Here is an 18662-nt window from a genome sequence, read left to right as displayed (position 1 = left end):
AAAAATACAAAGCTTCTTTTCATAGTTCGACTGCTAAATGGAGAAATCATCATTTCAAAATATCGCGAGGATATGTGTAACTGAAGTTTATAAGTTGTCAATGATATGTGTAACTGGAAATATTGACATTCGTTACTGATTTTTTTTCCTAAACAGTTTAATCATGTTTGATAATATAAATGTCTCCGGTTGATATAGGTGTAATAAAAAAGAATTAGAATTGTTCTTCGAAATCTTAAAATCATAAATTGAAAATATTGATTAGGCTACCATTTCTGTATTTCTATATAGTCAGCAGCACGCACAGTGAGCTAGATGATGGAGATTAGGAAGCTTATTACAGATGCAATATAAGTAAAATTGAGAAAGAACAGTCTCTTAGCAAAGGAAAAAAATATCAAACACACCAAACGAATTGATAACAAATGTCACATTCTTGATTTGGTACAAGCATTTCCTCATGTAGAAATTGGAAGATTAAACCTTGTTGTATAGCTAGCTAAGCTTTTCACTTGTGTGAGGGTCGCATAGAATTCCATTATATTAACAACAATGTTTTAGCAAAGCAAACAGACATGATAGGTAAAAATATCAATTTTTGGGTACAATGTATCAGTCAACATTGTTTTAAAATGTTAATCACTATAAAACTATTTCGGATCTCCTGTAGTTGGTGATCGCAATACTGGTATACCAGTATTGTCTACAATACTGGTATAAAATTTTTGTACCAGTATTGTAACTTAAAAAAACCCAATACTGATACATTACTGATATACCAGTATTGTAGATGTATTGTTGGCTATAATTAAAGGTGTGTAATGAAAAGCAAAATTAGTTATTGAAGTTCAAATGGAGATTAAATGCACTCAAAACGGATAATTGTGAAAGCAATTAACAACCAGTTAAAAACAATTACTAAACTTGTACAAATAAACAAAAGATTATTATAATTAACTCATACCCTTGTTAATTATATAAATAATTGCTAGTAATTTTATCATTTTTCTATATTTTATTTAATTCAAATTGAGATAAAATAAAATGAAAGCTTAATTTTATTATCTGAAATAAAATCAAGCAAATTATTACACTATAACACTGTAAATTCAGCATTTACATGTATGTCATCGTATATTGTTACAGATATTTTAAAACATGTACTCTTTACTATAGTATCATATGCATTTGTTGGTCTTTATTTGCTTATTAATTGTTCTCAATATCCATTAAACATAAAAAGTTGCTTAATAGGGGAACATGATTATAATAAAATTAACTGGTTTGTTTGCATAAATTTTAAAGTCATATGCTTCCATTTTTTTAAGGAAGCACATGTTTTTTTAATACAAAATGGATAGTTTTGAAGTTAAAAAATGGAAAACAACACGTTTTATAATTTATTGCGTTCGAAGCGCTTTTCTGGATTTCCCTTCATCAGGAACGCTCAAAGCCAAACATTTGAAATCCGAAGATGTATAAGTACCGAAAATCGTTGAAGAGCTTTATGTCAAAAATACATAAAATAAATATCCAAATTCATCTAAAGCCAACTTTGCCTGAGGGAGTTGAAACCTTAGTTTCATAATAATTTCAAAATTTATAAACAGACAATTTCAGTAAAGTTTGTTAAATCATGTCAGTACCGAAGCACCGACTACTGAGCTGATGATACCCTCGGGGACTGATAGTCCACCAGCAGAGGTATCGACCCAGTGATGTAAAAAATGGAAAACAACACGTTTTATAATTTATTGCGTCCGAAGCACTTTTCTGGATTTACCTTCATCAGGAACGCTCAAAGCCAAACATTTGAAATCCGAAGATGTATAAGTACCGAAAATCGTTGAAGAGCTTTATGTCAAAAATACCTAAAATAAATATCCAAATTCATCTACAGCCAACTTTGCCTGAGGGAGTTGAAACCTTAGTTTCATAATAATTTCAAAATTTATAAACAGACAATTTTAGTAAAGTTTGTTAAATCATGTCAGTACCGAGGCACCGACTACTGAGCTGATGATACCCTCGGGGACTGATAGTCCACCAGCAGAGGTATCGACCCAGTGATGTAAAAAATGGAAAACAACACGTTTAATAATTTATTGCGTCCGAAGCGCTTTTCTGGATTTACCTTCATCAGGAACGCTCAAAGGCAAACATTTTAAATCCGAAGATGTATAAGTACCGAAAATCGTTGAAGAGCTTTATGTCAAAAATACCTAAAATAAATATCCAAATTCATCTAAAGCCAACTTTGCCTGAGGTAGTTGAAACCGTAGTTTCATAATAATTTCAAAATTTATAAACAGACAATTTTAGTAAAGTTTGTTAAATCATGTCAGTACCGAAGCACCGACTACTGAGCTGATGATACCCTCGGGGACTGATAGTCCACCAGCAGAGGCATCGACCCAGTGATGTAAAAAATGGAAAACATCACTTTTTAATTGCTTCCTTCGAGAGAAACATTAAAGGGCATATAAAAAATTTGTAGATAAAGTTCATATGCCAAATTTAGAGGCAAGAGTACAAAAAATTGTCTTGATTGAAATACCTCCCCTAAAACCATATCGAAAGTGGGGCTTCCGTTTTGCTGTTTGGGATGCACAAGTACGCATCAACGTCAGGTCAGAATGGGGATGTAAATCAGATGCCTCGTGTAGAGAGAATTCCGTGCTCGTTTTACGTTTATAACACTTGGAACAACTCTTTAAAAGGTCTTTAATGGCATATGGCAAAAAAAAATTTCCGTCCCTATCCAATTTGCAATCACTTTTCCCGTGGCAGTTCAAATTTCTTAGACCAATCTAGGACGGCCTCTGATGTAAGACCGTCTTACTGTATCTTTTTTTTTCTAACTTTTTTTCGTTCTGATATAATAAAAAGAAGATGTGGTACGAGTATCAATGAGACAACTCTCCACAAGAGATCAAATGACACAAAAATCTATTTTTATATTTCACCTTACGGCCTTTAACAGTGAGCAATTTCCTTACCGCATAGTCTGCTATTAAAGGCCCCGGAAAGACAAATGTAGCACAATACAAACAAGTCAACTAATGGCCTTATTTAGGTACAAAAAAAATAAAATAACGAAAAACAAATAAGTCACACAGCAACAAACAAAAACCTCTGAATTACAGGCTCCTCATTTGGGTCAGGCCTAGGCAAATACAGAATATGGCGAGGTTAAACATGTTAGCTGGCGTCAAACTCTCCACTAACCTCGGATAGTTATGTAACAACTTAAGAGCCGACTAAAAAATCACGGCCCAGTTTCACGAAGCTGTCTTAGGACTAAGAAATGTCTTCGGATGGTCTTACGACATTATCTTAGTCCTAAGTGGGTTTCACAAAGTGGTTCTAAATTAGAATATCTCTAAACGTTGGTCATAACGTTAGGACAACATAAGAGGTGCCTTATGATGGTCTTAGGATAGTCAAACGTTTATTTATATAAATTACACTGATTGTTTATATTAATTTTGCAATTTATCTTATTATTATCTAATTATCTCTTCTCCTTTCCCTGCTTATAATGCAATCTTTATAGATACAAATAAAAATAAATTTTTCACAAACAAAGTGAACGTGGAAGGGTACTTGCACATCCAAACTACAAACAGACACTAAATGCAGATCTTAGAATAATCTTAAGTTGTCAAAGCTAGTTTAAGGCCAATAAAAAAACTCCTTAAAAATTATAGATTTTTAATCTGTTATTAAACATCCAACATCAGGATTTAGTGTGAAGACGTCATAAACTGATATTTTTCTAATGTTGTCTTTGTCTTCTTCTTGGGCAGGCTTTTTTTCTCATCACGATGATTTTTTATATTTTGACGAATTCGTGACAGTTTTAAATCCGAAAAAATAAGGGACTTAACTATTAAATTTAGGATAATGATTGAAGCAGAAACAACGCAACTTAATAGCTACGGATATCCTGATCTAAACGTTTATTTCAGTTACGGATATCAGTCTATACAGTTATCCTTATTCTCGCGATATTTTGAAATGACGATTTCTCCATTATGAAAAGAAGCTGTGTATTTCAGTTTCAAACTTATTAATACTTTAAATAAGTCACGAAATATCAAAGAATAATACAGAATTATTACAGAATTGACAAAAGAAGCATTGACCAGAAACAATTTGCAATCTTTGAATATACGTAACTGCAATTACGGAGATCACATTTATCCCAGTATATTGTCCCTAATTTATTTTAAAAAAATGATAGGGTTCTATATATTTATGCTGAGCCGTCATTTATATACAAAAACTGAAAACTGGAAAATACTGGTAAAATGAAAAAGATTGAAAATATAGCGAACATACCTTCATATTTGCTGATGTCATTTAAGAAAATAGTGAATACTTCAAGTCCGTATTCATTTTGGATTAGAACTGTATAGTTTGTAAAATCTGTCAAAGTAACTTCATTTATGTGAAGTATTCCGATATAACCATCTACGTGTATTTTCTTATCATGAAAGTAATCATTAATTACTGCTTCTGTTTCTATGATTGTATAGATTTCTGATGCATACAGCTTGATGTTTCGACTATCTTCATATTTCAACCAAGTAAAATTTGTTGGTGGTGGCCAGCTTAGATATCTAACAACAAGCAATCCTACACCTCCAAGTTTGCAAAACTGATTAGATGGATTGATAGTTGAAACTTTTGGCTTTCCTGAAATACACAAAAGTATACAGGTTTAAATACCTCAAGATTATGTTTTTGTTTGTGTAAACGATTATTCACTTACTTAAAAAAAAAATCTTTTATCTATAAGATATCATGGAAGCACGTCGTTGCCCTCTCTGATGTCAGACCACCAATTAAATCCCTTTCTGTGCAACCAAATTTTGTAATTTTCACAGCTTTCTAAATATTTTTCCTTAAGTTTAACTTAATAGAAACCAGGTATATCTTGCATTGTAGATCTATCACCTTTCTACATGTTAATTTTCATCCCATGTTTAAAATCTTCTAAGAAAGAATTGGCTTTGGGAAAACAACTACTCCAAAAAAGTAACCTCTAGTTTTGTGGAAATCTTAAATTAGTTTACTATGTAGCGCATTAATCCTGAATTTTTAATGCAAATTCATAGACAAGTGAATTTTGACTCAGAATAGTTTTGATATATTTCTCTTTAACCTTAAGTTTCATTTCTGCAAATTTGGTGGTAAGATTAAGTAAACAATAACATTAAAAGCACTATTTTGTGTTAGAGTAGGGCTTCTTCAACATACGTTATAAATTGGAGGGTGTAATTGGTGGTATGACACCTCTCTCAACAAAAGTATGGAAAATAGGAAAATCCGGTTATTATCGATTTTTTTTTGTATCAAGTATCAATAATTTCTTTCTTTCATTACGCCGTATTCTCAAGTTTTGAACGAAAGCAAAATCAATTACAGAGAATTAAATGTAGTTGCTCTTTTATGTTTGAGAATGTACAGTTTAACAGAATGCATATTACATATAATAGATATGAAAACTGCTTGAGCGATTGGTGTACATGTATAATGTCGGTCATTATCACCTTCTTAGACATAACTATGTTTGAAAGAAACAAATACACTTCCTTTAAGCATATCAATTTAAAGCAAATGAACTTTCTTGTAGTTCCAAGTGAGCACATGGTATTTAACTCTTAGAAAAGAGAGGCAAAAGAACAAGAGGGATATACTAGTGATTCGTATCTATAGTACCTTACAAGAATGTGTGAGGTAGACGAAATTTTCCTTAGAACGATCGTATTGAATTTTGCTGTACTAAAACAGTCAAATCGGACATATTTTGACATTATCGTATGGGATTAATTGCAATTATAACATTTTAAAGAGACTAAAAATGTTCTTGTTCTTTAAGTTAGACAATAATTTTACCCAGCGTAGCCGTGAGAAAATACATTCCGTCATTTCCTTCCTTGTTTATTGGAATAAATTATCTGATTGGTAAACTTCTCTTTTTTTTCTCCGTAATAGGCAATTATCTACTTTTATGTCACAGTGGAAACGTTTGTCAAAATATAAGTTTCTTTGATAAAAAAAATTGTATCGACTCGTCCAGTGTTCAGTGTGAAGGTCATGTAAGTTACTGTACACATTCATGCATGTTCTGTTTTTTATATATTTGTATGGGTATGAAAAGAATAAACAACTTGCAGGGCAACTTTTATAACTACATCTTATCAAATTGTGTAAGATTCAATAACAATGACCGGTACACATCACATTAAGTAATAACGGTAAACACTGGGTAGGAGGAACCTGGCAGATTGTTTAGGTTATATTTTTGCAAAAACATATAGAATTTGTCAACCATAACTTTTGCTATAAATTCACCAACATGTCGTTTTGTATTGGTATAGTTTGTAGATATCTCATTTGCTTTTTCAAGGCAATAGAAAGTTTGTGATTCAAAGTCTTACTACTTAACTAATGACTTAAGACAGACAATTCGACCTTTTAAAATATTGAATGTTTTCGAAATAATACATAAAGACATAGTAAAATCATATAAAAAAAATAAACAACACATATTGTGATTGATATAATAGTATCAATAGAATCAATAACTACAATCTAACTTTCTCGTTCCTTTTCTCTATACGGTTTCCCCTTCCACTTTCTGAGTGCGGGACGAAGACCTAACGATAGGTATCGGCATTCAGGTTACTACATACGGAAAAGTCATAGGCAATAACAAAATTATTCAATGGTAATTTATTTCTGACGATAATGATAAGATTATGATAAAATAGAATAGTTTCCATTAAAAGAAAGTCCATGGCATGTCGATTGGTTTTATAGTAAAATGTTGCAGTTCAAGAATTTATTGCATATTCAACTCTTTTTTTTCAAGTATCATATGACTTTTATAATATTTTATTCAAAGGATAATAATAACATTACGTGGATCGTACCTAAATTTTAGTCAATTAACAACATCACAGCTGGTAACAATGGAATGTGATATTCCATTTAAAAAATGTTTCAGAAAGATAAAAAAGATAAAAAGATACAGTCAAACCAAATTAGTGTATATATGATAACACAAATATATATTTTTCCACGTTACCGTCCGATCGTAAGGTACCAGCATCATATTTCCTTCATGGGTTAAAGTAAAATGATACTAGAGTATTTAATTAAAATCCAAAATCTGTTTATAGAAATTTTCTATGTGACTGCTTGTTTTAAAGTATTTTCCATGTAAAAGTAATTACTATTCGATTGGCAGAGCATTGTTTCAATTCAGGACTCTTTTCAATAAACATACTCAATGACAAAATTGATCGTTAATTTTTCCCGTCAATGCAAAGAATGTATGATGTTATTTTATTTTAGAATTGTACTTATTGTCAAATGAGCCACAAAACTTTTAAGTTTAGAAAGATAAACATTGTCTCATTGCCTCATTGGTATCTCATACTAAATCGTCTTGTATCTATTGAAAAATATGTCATGATCATGTTAACCCAATATACTCGCGAAAAAGGATTGAATAATTTTAGAAAAAAAATAATTTATTTATTACCATTATTCACAAAGAAAACTGATCCTGATTGAATCTTATTTCCTGTCTTGTCAGCTATTCCATTTTCAGCAAAGCATTTATATATTCCAGTGTCTTGATATCTATGTGTTCTTTCCAATTGCGGAATGTTCAAACTTCCATCTAAAACACTGTCAAAGGTCCTTATTTTCTCGCCGTATGCTGAATGATGTTCCCATTGGTAATATTTATAAATGATTGGGTTACCATGAGGTTGGCAAATAAATTGTGTGATATTATCGTCTACAGTCAGATTCTGGTATACGATATGTATTGATGGAGAATCTGTAGATGTAAACGTTACAAAATTTAACTACAATTTAAAATATAATATTCAAAAAATAACGTTTAGCTCCAAGTACTCCTTTAGATAAGTCTTGTCAGGACAAAAGTTAACGGCTCAATCGTATTGGACATTTCGTTGCAGTTTTCATAATTTTATAATGAAAGATAATTGTCAGATGGGATCCCTTACTAGTATACAATTGCGAATATTATTTGTGTAATCCATAAATACTTCTTCATTCATATACCATGCTCATTTTAGTGTTTTTTTTTCTAAATAAAACTCCAACTAATCTTTTTTATAGTGAAATTCATCAATATATAACGTTAGGTACCTGTTTTCTATAAATACACAATATACATGTTCAATTAGTAACTTTTGTCAAGGAAAAATAATAATGTTTTCTAAATATAAACAATTAAAGCGGCATGCAAGGGATTATTTATAGCTAATAAAATGTCAACACGTCAAAATGGTATGGGTTTTGCTAATTGTTAAATGTATAGGGCTGTATATGTTGACACCCCGTCATTATGCCCCATTTATGGGCATTATGTTTTCTGGTCTGTGCGTCCGTTCGTTCGTTCGTTCGTCCGTTCGTTCGTCCGTCTGTCCCGCTTCAGGTTAAAGTTTTTGGTCGAGGTAGTTTTTGATGAAGTTGAAGTCTAATCAACTTGAAACTTAGTACATATGTTCTGTATGATATGGTCTTTCTAATTTTAATTCCAAATTAGAGATTTAATCCCATTTTCACGGTCCACTGAACATAGAAAATGATAGTGCGGATGGGGCATCCGTGTACTGGGGACACATTCTTGTTTTATCTCCGTTGGAAAGATGTCTCTTAACCGAGCCAACATGAGTAATCCCTTACGGAGAAAATGGACAAACTTTATGCGAAAATATGTTCAAACTCTTTTAGGTAATTTATTAGTAAGAGTCAACAAATTAAGAATGTCAGTTAGACCTGCTTTGATACTATAAAAACCCTTGAGATTTTACTAGATATCATTTGTGTCGTTATGGAGATTCCGTTCATCGTCAAGTTATCGGAATCTGATTCAAACATTTAATAACACTTTTAGATATTTAGATGATATATTTACTCTAAATAATGACGACTTCAGTTTGTACACTAAAGAGATTAATACTGACTTATAATAAGGCTTATACCTACGATGTACACTGCCCTTTCCTTGATCTTGATATATATATATATATATATAAATATATCTTTAAATGAAAACTTGGTAGGAAAACTTATAATAAAAGAGATGATATTTCATTTCCTATTGTTCACTATTCATTTTTAGATTGTAACTTTCTCTTGTCACCATCTTATCTCAATTTGTTCGATTCGTTCGTGTATGTAAAACCTTATTTGATTTTAACAGACGTAATCTTTGTTTTACTGAAAAAAAGGGTTTTCGATATCACAAACTAGTAAAAACATTTACTCAATTTCAACATCGGTATAAGGACATCATTCGTTAATATAAATCAACATGTAGACATCTTATACGTTCAGGTATTTCATATGCAATCTTTTGTGGTAATATTCTTTACAATGCATAAATAAAATCGGCATTCACCCCAAAAGCTAACAAAATCTTTAAACAGACTTATTCGGAAGTGATATAGTTACGATACTGTTGTCAAGTCATTAATAGTTATCAAAGGTACAAGAATTAATCTTAAAAAGATTTCATATTTTTGTATTAATAATGATTCACTCATAGGGTCTTTGCAATGGAAATCAACACATTTATTTTTAAACCATGTGTTGGCATGATACGGGTTAATTTCTTTTAATATATTCTTTATGGTATGATACGAAACGGGAGGAATTGTGCTTGTTTTCATATGATGAAGACATAATCTTTCAAACTTTTCATCAGTTTAATTACGGTCTGGAGCTGGCATGTCTGTAATTGCTAGTAGTCCTTTGTTAATATAATGTTTTATTGCCATTTTGCTTAGTTTCTTTTATTACTTATTCTGACATCGGACTCGGACTTTTTAAAATTGAGTTTTACAGTGCGTATTGTTGTGTGTGTGCTTTTTTCATTGGCTAGAGGTATAGTGGGTTGATACCTCACAAAAATCCCGATGCATTTTTGTACCTGTCAAAAGTTAGAAGCCTATGAACTTTGTTAGTCTAGTATGTTTTTTTAATTTTAGTTGATTTATGATTTGCAATTACTTTGAGAACATGTTTTTTCATATAAATTACTTCTTCGCATTCCAGCTGGACTCGCACATCGATTATGTATATCCCAGTTACAGCCATGACTTGCACTACATCACCACTAAACTCATATTCAGCAAGAGTATAAAACCGTCTGAATGTGCGGCTTAACTTAATCAAAACAATGAAAAACTGTCCATTTAATCTTTATAATATTATAGGTTCTAGTGTGGAAAAATAGCTTTCCATATTGAAATATGCTTACAATATATTTCTAAAGTTTGGCTTCTGATAATTCCGGTCTTTCCAACGCTATCAAAAGCTATACAAGCAAGTTTGCGATTATCAAAATTCCTGGAGATCTGCAAGCTTAAAACTGACTTCACATTGTAGGTATCAGTCGGGTAGACATTTTCGATATCTTCGTAAGAACTGTTATAGTATTCACCATGCAAATTCCATTGAAAAGATGTTGGAGGTCTCCCACCAGTCGCAAAGCACGATGCGTTTAAAACATCAAATTCGTATAAGGTGGGAATATTTTCCATTCTGATACTTTCTGTTTTAACTGAAAAGGTTTTAACCAACAAACACAATAAAAAGTTCAAGAATACAGTCGTTTATAATAAATAAGAAGAGATAACCGGATTGAGTTGTTGGTGGCTATCAAACATAATATATTTTATGGTCCGCTAAAGTAAAAATAAAAACTAACACATGTTATGATGATGCAGGCCACAGATGTGACAGTTTATGTTTTAAAATTAATCATAGTAAAAGATACATGTATAAAATGTGCATACATTACAATTATGAGTACCATTTGTAAATTTAAATATACGATACTTACATTACAATCTGAACCAAGGAGCATAGTATGTAATAAGTGAAAAGACAAATGTCATCAATTATTAGAATTGAAATTTTTGAAAAGCCTATCAATTAAGAGTTATCTCCCCTTGACTATAAATTTGTTAATACACGTGTAACATCTAAACTTATTGGAGCAGATACCGCCTGGTGGAAGAAGGGGAAGGAGGAGGGGATTAAAATATGTTATGACTAGGTGTCACCAAATTTCTGTACGTGTTTTTCCATCGACAACTATTTGAAAAAGACGCTGCATATTAAAACATGTGCTTGAAGTAGCGCCCCATAGCAATTACCAAATTCCAAAGAGTTTCAAGTCAGATAAGCAACTATGTACTGTACAAAAATATTTTCTATATATTTCAAAAATTTACAAAACATGATATCAAAATACTTAATTCAATTAAAATTTACAATCATTCATTGTACCATAGACTCGCTTATGCTGCACATTAGTGTATTTACGTGTATGTTTTAATGAAATTGTGTTTTAGGAGGAGACTCCTATTAAGCAGCAATTATCTAGTCATATTAAATTCCTATTGCAACAGACTTTGAAATATCGTATCAGCTGAAATGTATACGCATGTACATTTTATAAATATGCAAGTTACCTACAAGTTACTGCATACAAAACTACATTATTAAAACTTACGATTGAGATATAAGACTGCGACAACATTTAATGGCACTTTTAACTCTGAATGATTGGCCGTACAGGTAAAACTACTCATATCATCTATCCTCGACGGTTGAAATGTGTATAAAAGCGTTCCGTTATCTCCTTTGGCTAAAAGGTCGCCTTTCCTTGAAAGTAGTAGACTCGGAGGAGGCTGTCCACCAACACTTTTACATGTAATATTCATTACCTGCCCTTCATTTCCATTAATATACTGTTTGACTAAATTTTGAAATGAAACACTGGTTGGTGGAGCTGCAATTGAGTGAATAATTATCACTTATTAAAAACTAAAGATTAATACTATCTTGAACTAGCTATGTATAGATTCAGACTAAAAAACAAACATTTTTTATTTATGAAATGATAAGGCAGATGAAAAATTCACAATATGTATTTCTTATTATTAATTATATAACATATTTTGTGGAGGTTCAGGTTTCTACCGACATGTACTTTTGTGTGTACATCTAGAACAAAATATATCTAAAAGAAAAAAAGTGATACTTTCATATGTTTAAAGGGTAATTATTAGTATAAAAAAAAACCCGCTAGAACAAACGAATTGGTAGATTATCTTGTCGCTTGCAACTATATCGTGCATTTGTAATAAAACCAACATCTTGAATGGTTTGAAGTAGCCGTCAACATTATGATTTGAAAATAAATAATCTACGATTTTGCAGAGATGTGAAAAAGATTACAGAGTACTTTGAAATCTTGCAATGGCTTATGATAATGCATACAACATCTTCTTTTTTTTAAAGAAAGAGAATTGTTTTCATCAAAACACTTGTGCTTTTTAATGAACTAAACTTTTTTGTCTTTAACCTGTTGTATTTTTATTTACTATTTTAAGTGAATTTTTTAACTTTTGTTTTGGGTCTTTGCTTACATCTTTGTATTATTAATATATGTGTTTAAAATGTACACGTATTATCAATACTTTCCAGCAATTTTTAATGAAATTAATACAGTAAAGTTCGACCCTTTTTGATTAGTTTTTATCAGTACTGTGTAAACTTATGAATGGCAATTTTATTTTTTATACATTTTAAAAATTATTTACCACTCAAATACATCAATATGAATGTTGTATCATTGCTACTACTGCACTTGTATTGTCCCTCATCATATCCCGAAACGTTTGTGATCCTTAGGTTGTATCCATCATTTTCCCATATATCTAATCTAGCACGGAGAGATGAAGGCAAACTAGATAGAATAGAATTTCCTGAACTGTATTGATGGCCGTATATACCATACCATTTCACTGAGTCTTCGGTCCATGGACATTCAAGTGTTGCATTGCTACCGATTTTAGAAAATATCGCTTCTGAGCTAGAAGACTTGATAACACCTATAAAGTAAATGTAAACAAACTTTTCACAGCTTTTAGTAATAGAAATTAAATCATGTCAGAGCTTGACGTATACAATAGACACCTGTATGAAGACAGGATGTTGCACCCTTCATGAATTTGGGATGTTTTGTCATTTGGTGCTGAAACATTGGATTCATACTCGAGGTTAAAAGCAAAATAAAACGTCAACAAACGGTCCAGAACATGCTTTCAAAGATTGTTAAACGTATTGTTGATCTACTTTAACCTTTGCTATATAACCATGGTACAACGACAACTTCGTCTGAACAGTGAAGAAGTCTCGAAGATAGAACACCAAGCAAAACGTCTATTGTCTATTGGAGTCTCTTTTAAAGCATTTTATCATTGCAGCATAACTGGAACTCAGACCAGCATCTCTCAGCTGTACAAATTTTTAAAGCTATATTCTTTATATTTTGATTTATTGTCCATATGAAACATTTATGATCATATATATGTTTCTATGGTTATGTATATCTGAAAATGAAATTCTACTAACCAAAAATATGGTTTATAAGAAAAGGTTCATTTTAAAACATGTAGGCAAACATCAAATTCTGTTGACCAAATACAGGGGTTATATTTAATGCATAACTGAGCATCAACTTTATTTTACCAAGTACATGTTCTATGAAAAGTAAAATCTATCAATAATTATATGGTATTTTATTGTAGTTCATCTATTAACTAAATACATGGTCTAAAAGCAACATCTATTGAACAAAATCAACAAATACATGGTTTACATCAAATGTATATGTACAATGTATATTATTACTACATATATCTAAAAATCATATTGTATTGAAGTTTACATATAAAATATAAAACTATTGAACAAATACATTGTCTACATAAATTGTACACTCTTTAAATAAATATATGGTTTACATAAAATGTAAAGATATCTTAAATTCGTTTTCTATTAAACAAAACATGATTCACATAAAAAGGTCATGCTTGTATCTAAACATCATAATCTATGAACAAATGCAATGTCTACCTAAAATGTATATATCTAAAAATCATATTCTAATGAACAAATACCAGGTAAAAGTAAACTGGTCATGTTGATTTTAAAAATCATATTCTATACACAAATGTTAGATCTACTTAAACTTACTATACATTTAATCATATTCTATTGAACACTAAATACATACACATAATTTATATAACTTAAAATATATTCTATTGACCAAGATAAGGTCTAAAAGTTATATATATTGACCAAATTAATGGTCTGTTATTAACATCTATTGACCAAATACATGGTCTAAAAGTAATAAACATGATCTATATTGACCAAAATCATGGTTTGTTACCAACAGCTTTTGACCAAATACATGGTCTGTAAATAATATATAAACCAAAAACATGATCTGTTATCAACATCTATTAACCAAATACATGATCTCTGTAACACATACTTAATGACCAATTACATGGTCTTTTACAAATATCTTATGACCAAAACCATGGTCGTATGTGACATATAATGACCTAAATCATGGTTTGTTACATCATTCAAATGACCAAAAGCATGGTATATACATAACATATAATGAACAAAACAGTATAATGACCAAATACATGGTCTGTTACTAATATTTATTGACCAAAACCATGGTCTACGTAACATGTAATGGCCAAAAACCATGGTCTGTTACTATCTATACTATTAAACGAGAAGACCTCATTTTGGGTGTCGCTTCTCTTCTTTCCACAATAAATTAATCATCATGCCTCTGTGTCTTATAGGTATAGTGCATAGTCGCATTTGTCATCCATTCATATGATTATTCAGATTGAGTTATTTTGGGAGAAAAACGAGAAAAAAGGCGTCCGGATATGTTTCCGTCATTGGACGAAATTTTAAGTCAGATTAGACTTCCGGTTTGCGTTTTCAACATATACTACGAATACAGGACCTTTTTCGGGACGTCGGGATCGGGTGTTTTCAAGCTCAGAATTTCGTGATTTCCTTTTTCGAATTTCGGGATGTCGGGATATTTAATTTATATTAATTACAAAAAAGAAGATTTGGTATGGTTGCCAATGAGACAGCTCTACACAAGAGACCAAAATGACACCGGAAAAAATAGGAATTTTTGGGGGAAAAGGAGGAGCCGGGCTAGAAAAACAATTATCCTGTCCCAAAGTACCTATGACTTTTTATACCTTTTCTGAAATTGTCCAGTCATTAAATCTTTTATAAAAATTCATTAATTACAAAAAAGAAGATGTGGTATGATTGCCAATGAGACCAAAATGACACCGAAATTAACAACTATAGGTCACCTTACGGCCTTCAACAATGAGCAAAGCCCATACCGCATTGACAATGTAAAACAATTCAAACGAGAAAACTAACGGCCTAAATTATGTACAAAAAATGAACGAAAAACAAATATGTAACACATAAACAAACAACAACCACTGAATTACAGGCTCCTGACTTGAATGTTCATAATATACTAAATGTATGTTCATAATGAAATTAATAGAAAAAAATGGGAATTATGGAAATAAAGGAGAAGGGATAAAAAAACCCCATTTTCCTGTCCCCATGTAACTATGACTTTTGATACTTTTCCTGAAATTCTCCGGCAAGTTATTAAAACAAAATTCTTCCTACAACACTTTACACACTTTCAACCACGGTCTGAAAGCCCGCGATTTCACGGGTGTGTTCTAGTCAATACTAAAAACTTTAAAATTATGATATACTAGTAATATATAATATAAAACGACCAAAACCATAGTCTAAACTAAACATTTAATAAGCAAAACCATGGTCTTAACTTAACATTTAATGACCAAAACCATGGTCTGTTACTAATATCTATTGACCAAATACATGGTCTTAAAGTTATATCTATTGACCAAATACATGCAGGTCTAAAAGTAATATCTAATGACCAAATACATGGTCTAAAAGTAATATCTATTGACCAAAACCATGGTCTACGTAACATATAATGACCAAATACATGGTCTGTTACTATTATAATATCAACCGACCAAAATCATGGTCTCTACGTAACATATAATGACCAAATACATGGTCTAAAAGTAAAATCTATTGACCAAAACCATGGTCTACGTAACATATAATGACCAAAAACATGGTCTGTTACTATAATAATATCAAACGACCAAAACCATGGTCTACGTAACATATAATGACCAAATACATGGTCTGTTACTATAATAATATCAAACGACCAAAACCATGGTCTTTACGTAACATATAATGACCAAATACATGGTCTGTTACAATAATGTATAATATCAAATGACCAAAACCATGGTCTCTATGTAACATATAATGACCAAATACATGGTCTGTTACAATAATATATAACATGTATAATATCAACCGACCAAAACCATGGTCTCTACATAACATATAATAACCAAATACATGATCTGTTACTATAATAATATCAAACGACCAAAACCATGGTCTACGTAACATATAATGACCAAATACATGGCCTGTTACTATAATAATATCAAACGACCAAAACCATGGTATATACGTAACATATAATGACCTAAAACATGGTCTGTTACTATAATATATAATATCAAACGACCAACACCATGGTCTCTACGTAACATATAATGACCAAATACATGGTCTGTTTATACTATAATATATAATATCAAACGACCAAAACCATGGTCTCTACATAACATATAATGACCAAATACATGGTCTGTTACTATAATATATAATATCAAACTACCAAAACCATGTCTATGTAACATATACCGGTAATAACAAAAACTATGGTCTGTTACTAATATCTATTGACCAAAACCCTAGTCTACGTAATATATAATTACCAAATACATGGTCTGTTACAATAATATATAATATAAAATGACCAAAACCATGGTCTCTACGAAACATATACCGGTAATAACAAAATTAAAACACACACAGTATTAAATGTATATATACCAAAAAATTAAATTCTATTGAATAAAAATATATTCTGTTCATAAAAAGTACATATCTTTATAAATCAATTCATATTCTTGAACAAATACATACCATACATAACAATCATATCCTATTAAACAAATACATAGTCTGTTCCCAACCTCATGGACCTAATACATGGTTAATATATTATAATTTACATATACATGTATTGACCAAAACCGTGGTTTGTTGCTCACATCTATTGACCAAATACATGGTTTAAAAGTAATATAAATTGTTTTTTTTACCAACATGCATCATTGTATTTAGTTTACATAAATTGTATGTATCTAAAAATCTAATTTTAATGAACAAATACATGTATAATGTGTTCATCAAATATATATATCTCTAAAATTCATATTCTATCAAATGAATAAATGATCTAAATAAAAAAGAATATACATATTGTATCTATAAAAAATGTTCTTTGAGAATAAATAAATTAAATTTAATTGAATAAAATGTATAAATATAAAAATCACATTCTATTGAAAATAAACATGGTCAACCTAATCTATATAAATGATATATATCTAACATGCAAAACTAGAATATTCTATTGACATTGTAGTACATGAACATATAAAATGATGATCTTGAAATCCTATTCCATCTAGCGATTTTGTACATGTATATTACCAACAGTGGGATGAAGCACCTATCAATCAATCTTCTATGAACATGAATTTACACATACAGTGTACTTAGGCTATATATGTCTATGGAACAAGTATCATGAGTATATAATTTTTAACCAACAAATATTGAACAAGTGCATGTACATGAGCTTTAATTAATATACAATGTTTAACTAAATTAAATATATATGCCAATTTATGTTCTATAAAGGAATATATGAACATGATGAATATGGTCTAAATATATACAGTGTTTATTTAAAACTCAACTGATTAACTAAATATTTAGTTTTTTAAAAAGTTATGTTTATCTATTATTATAAATTTATCTATGCATGGTTCAGATGTTCTTTTGTGTACATGTACATACAAACATGTACATGTATGAACAAGTATGATAAGTGTAAAATACATGGTCAGACTCTAAATAAATGTCTTTGATAAATATGAATTAAACTTGTGATGAAATATGCAAATGTAGACCAAATACATGTACAACAATGTACATGTACATTTTGTACATGGTCTTATGCTTAAAATCTATTCATGTAAAGAGTATATTTGTGTCTTTCTCTATTTTTGCTGACACATATTATATTTGTTGTGGCATATGTATATATCACTTGCACTTGTGTCTATTGCCAGGGCAAATGTTTATTTATTTTTATTATAAGTGCATGATGATATACAAAAATGTACCTGCATAGGACAAATTTGCCTACGGCATTAATTTTGTAAGGTTGGTCATTCTGTCATGCACCAGTTAGCAAACTGACCTCATCTTGAATATTTTTGAAATAAAATAATTACACCTCATCATAAAATCTAGAACGTACACTAGTACTTTATCAAGGCAAAGACTTCAAAAATATTTAAAAATTAATGTTAATGCTGATAAATGTATCCCATCTGCAGCAGATTGATCTTTGGTCTTAAATGTGCCCAAGATAAATGTAATCATTGCTATATTGATAAAAATAGGTAATACATTGTAATCAATTATTCTTTTCCCTCTGACTTCTCAATCTGTACTGAACCAGG

At 30.6% G+C, this 18662-nt stretch overlaps 1 protein-coding gene across 2 annotated transcripts in view; it reads right to left on the bottom strand.

The window, feature by feature from the left end:
* Window positions 1-18662, bottom strand: part of LOC143085381 (uncharacterized) — a 113104-nt gene that overhangs the window by 74509 nt on the left and 19933 nt on the right. For both annotated transcript variants that reach the window (XM_076261676.1, XM_076261677.1), the window contains exons 2-6: window positions 12669-12959; window positions 11576-11854; window positions 10316-10618; window positions 7559-7861; window positions 4345-4701 (exon numbers count right to left, since the gene is read on the bottom strand). In XM_076261676.1, coding sequence (XP_076117791.1) covers window positions 4345-4701; window positions 7559-7861; window positions 10316-10618; window positions 11576-11854; window positions 12669-12959 — 1533 coding nt within the window. The remainder of the gene's footprint in view (window positions 1-4344; window positions 4702-7558; window positions 7862-10315; window positions 10619-11575; window positions 11855-12668; window positions 12960-18662) is intronic.

Source organism: Mytilus galloprovincialis, chromosome 8, assembly GCF_965363235.1.
Source record: "Mytilus galloprovincialis chromosome 8, xbMytGall1.hap1.1, whole genome shotgun sequence".
NCBI lineage: Eukaryota > Metazoa > Mollusca > Bivalvia > Mytilida > Mytilidae > Mytilus > Mytilus galloprovincialis.
Note: the sequence above shows the minus strand (reverse complement) of the source record. Positions and strands in the feature narration are given on the sequence as shown.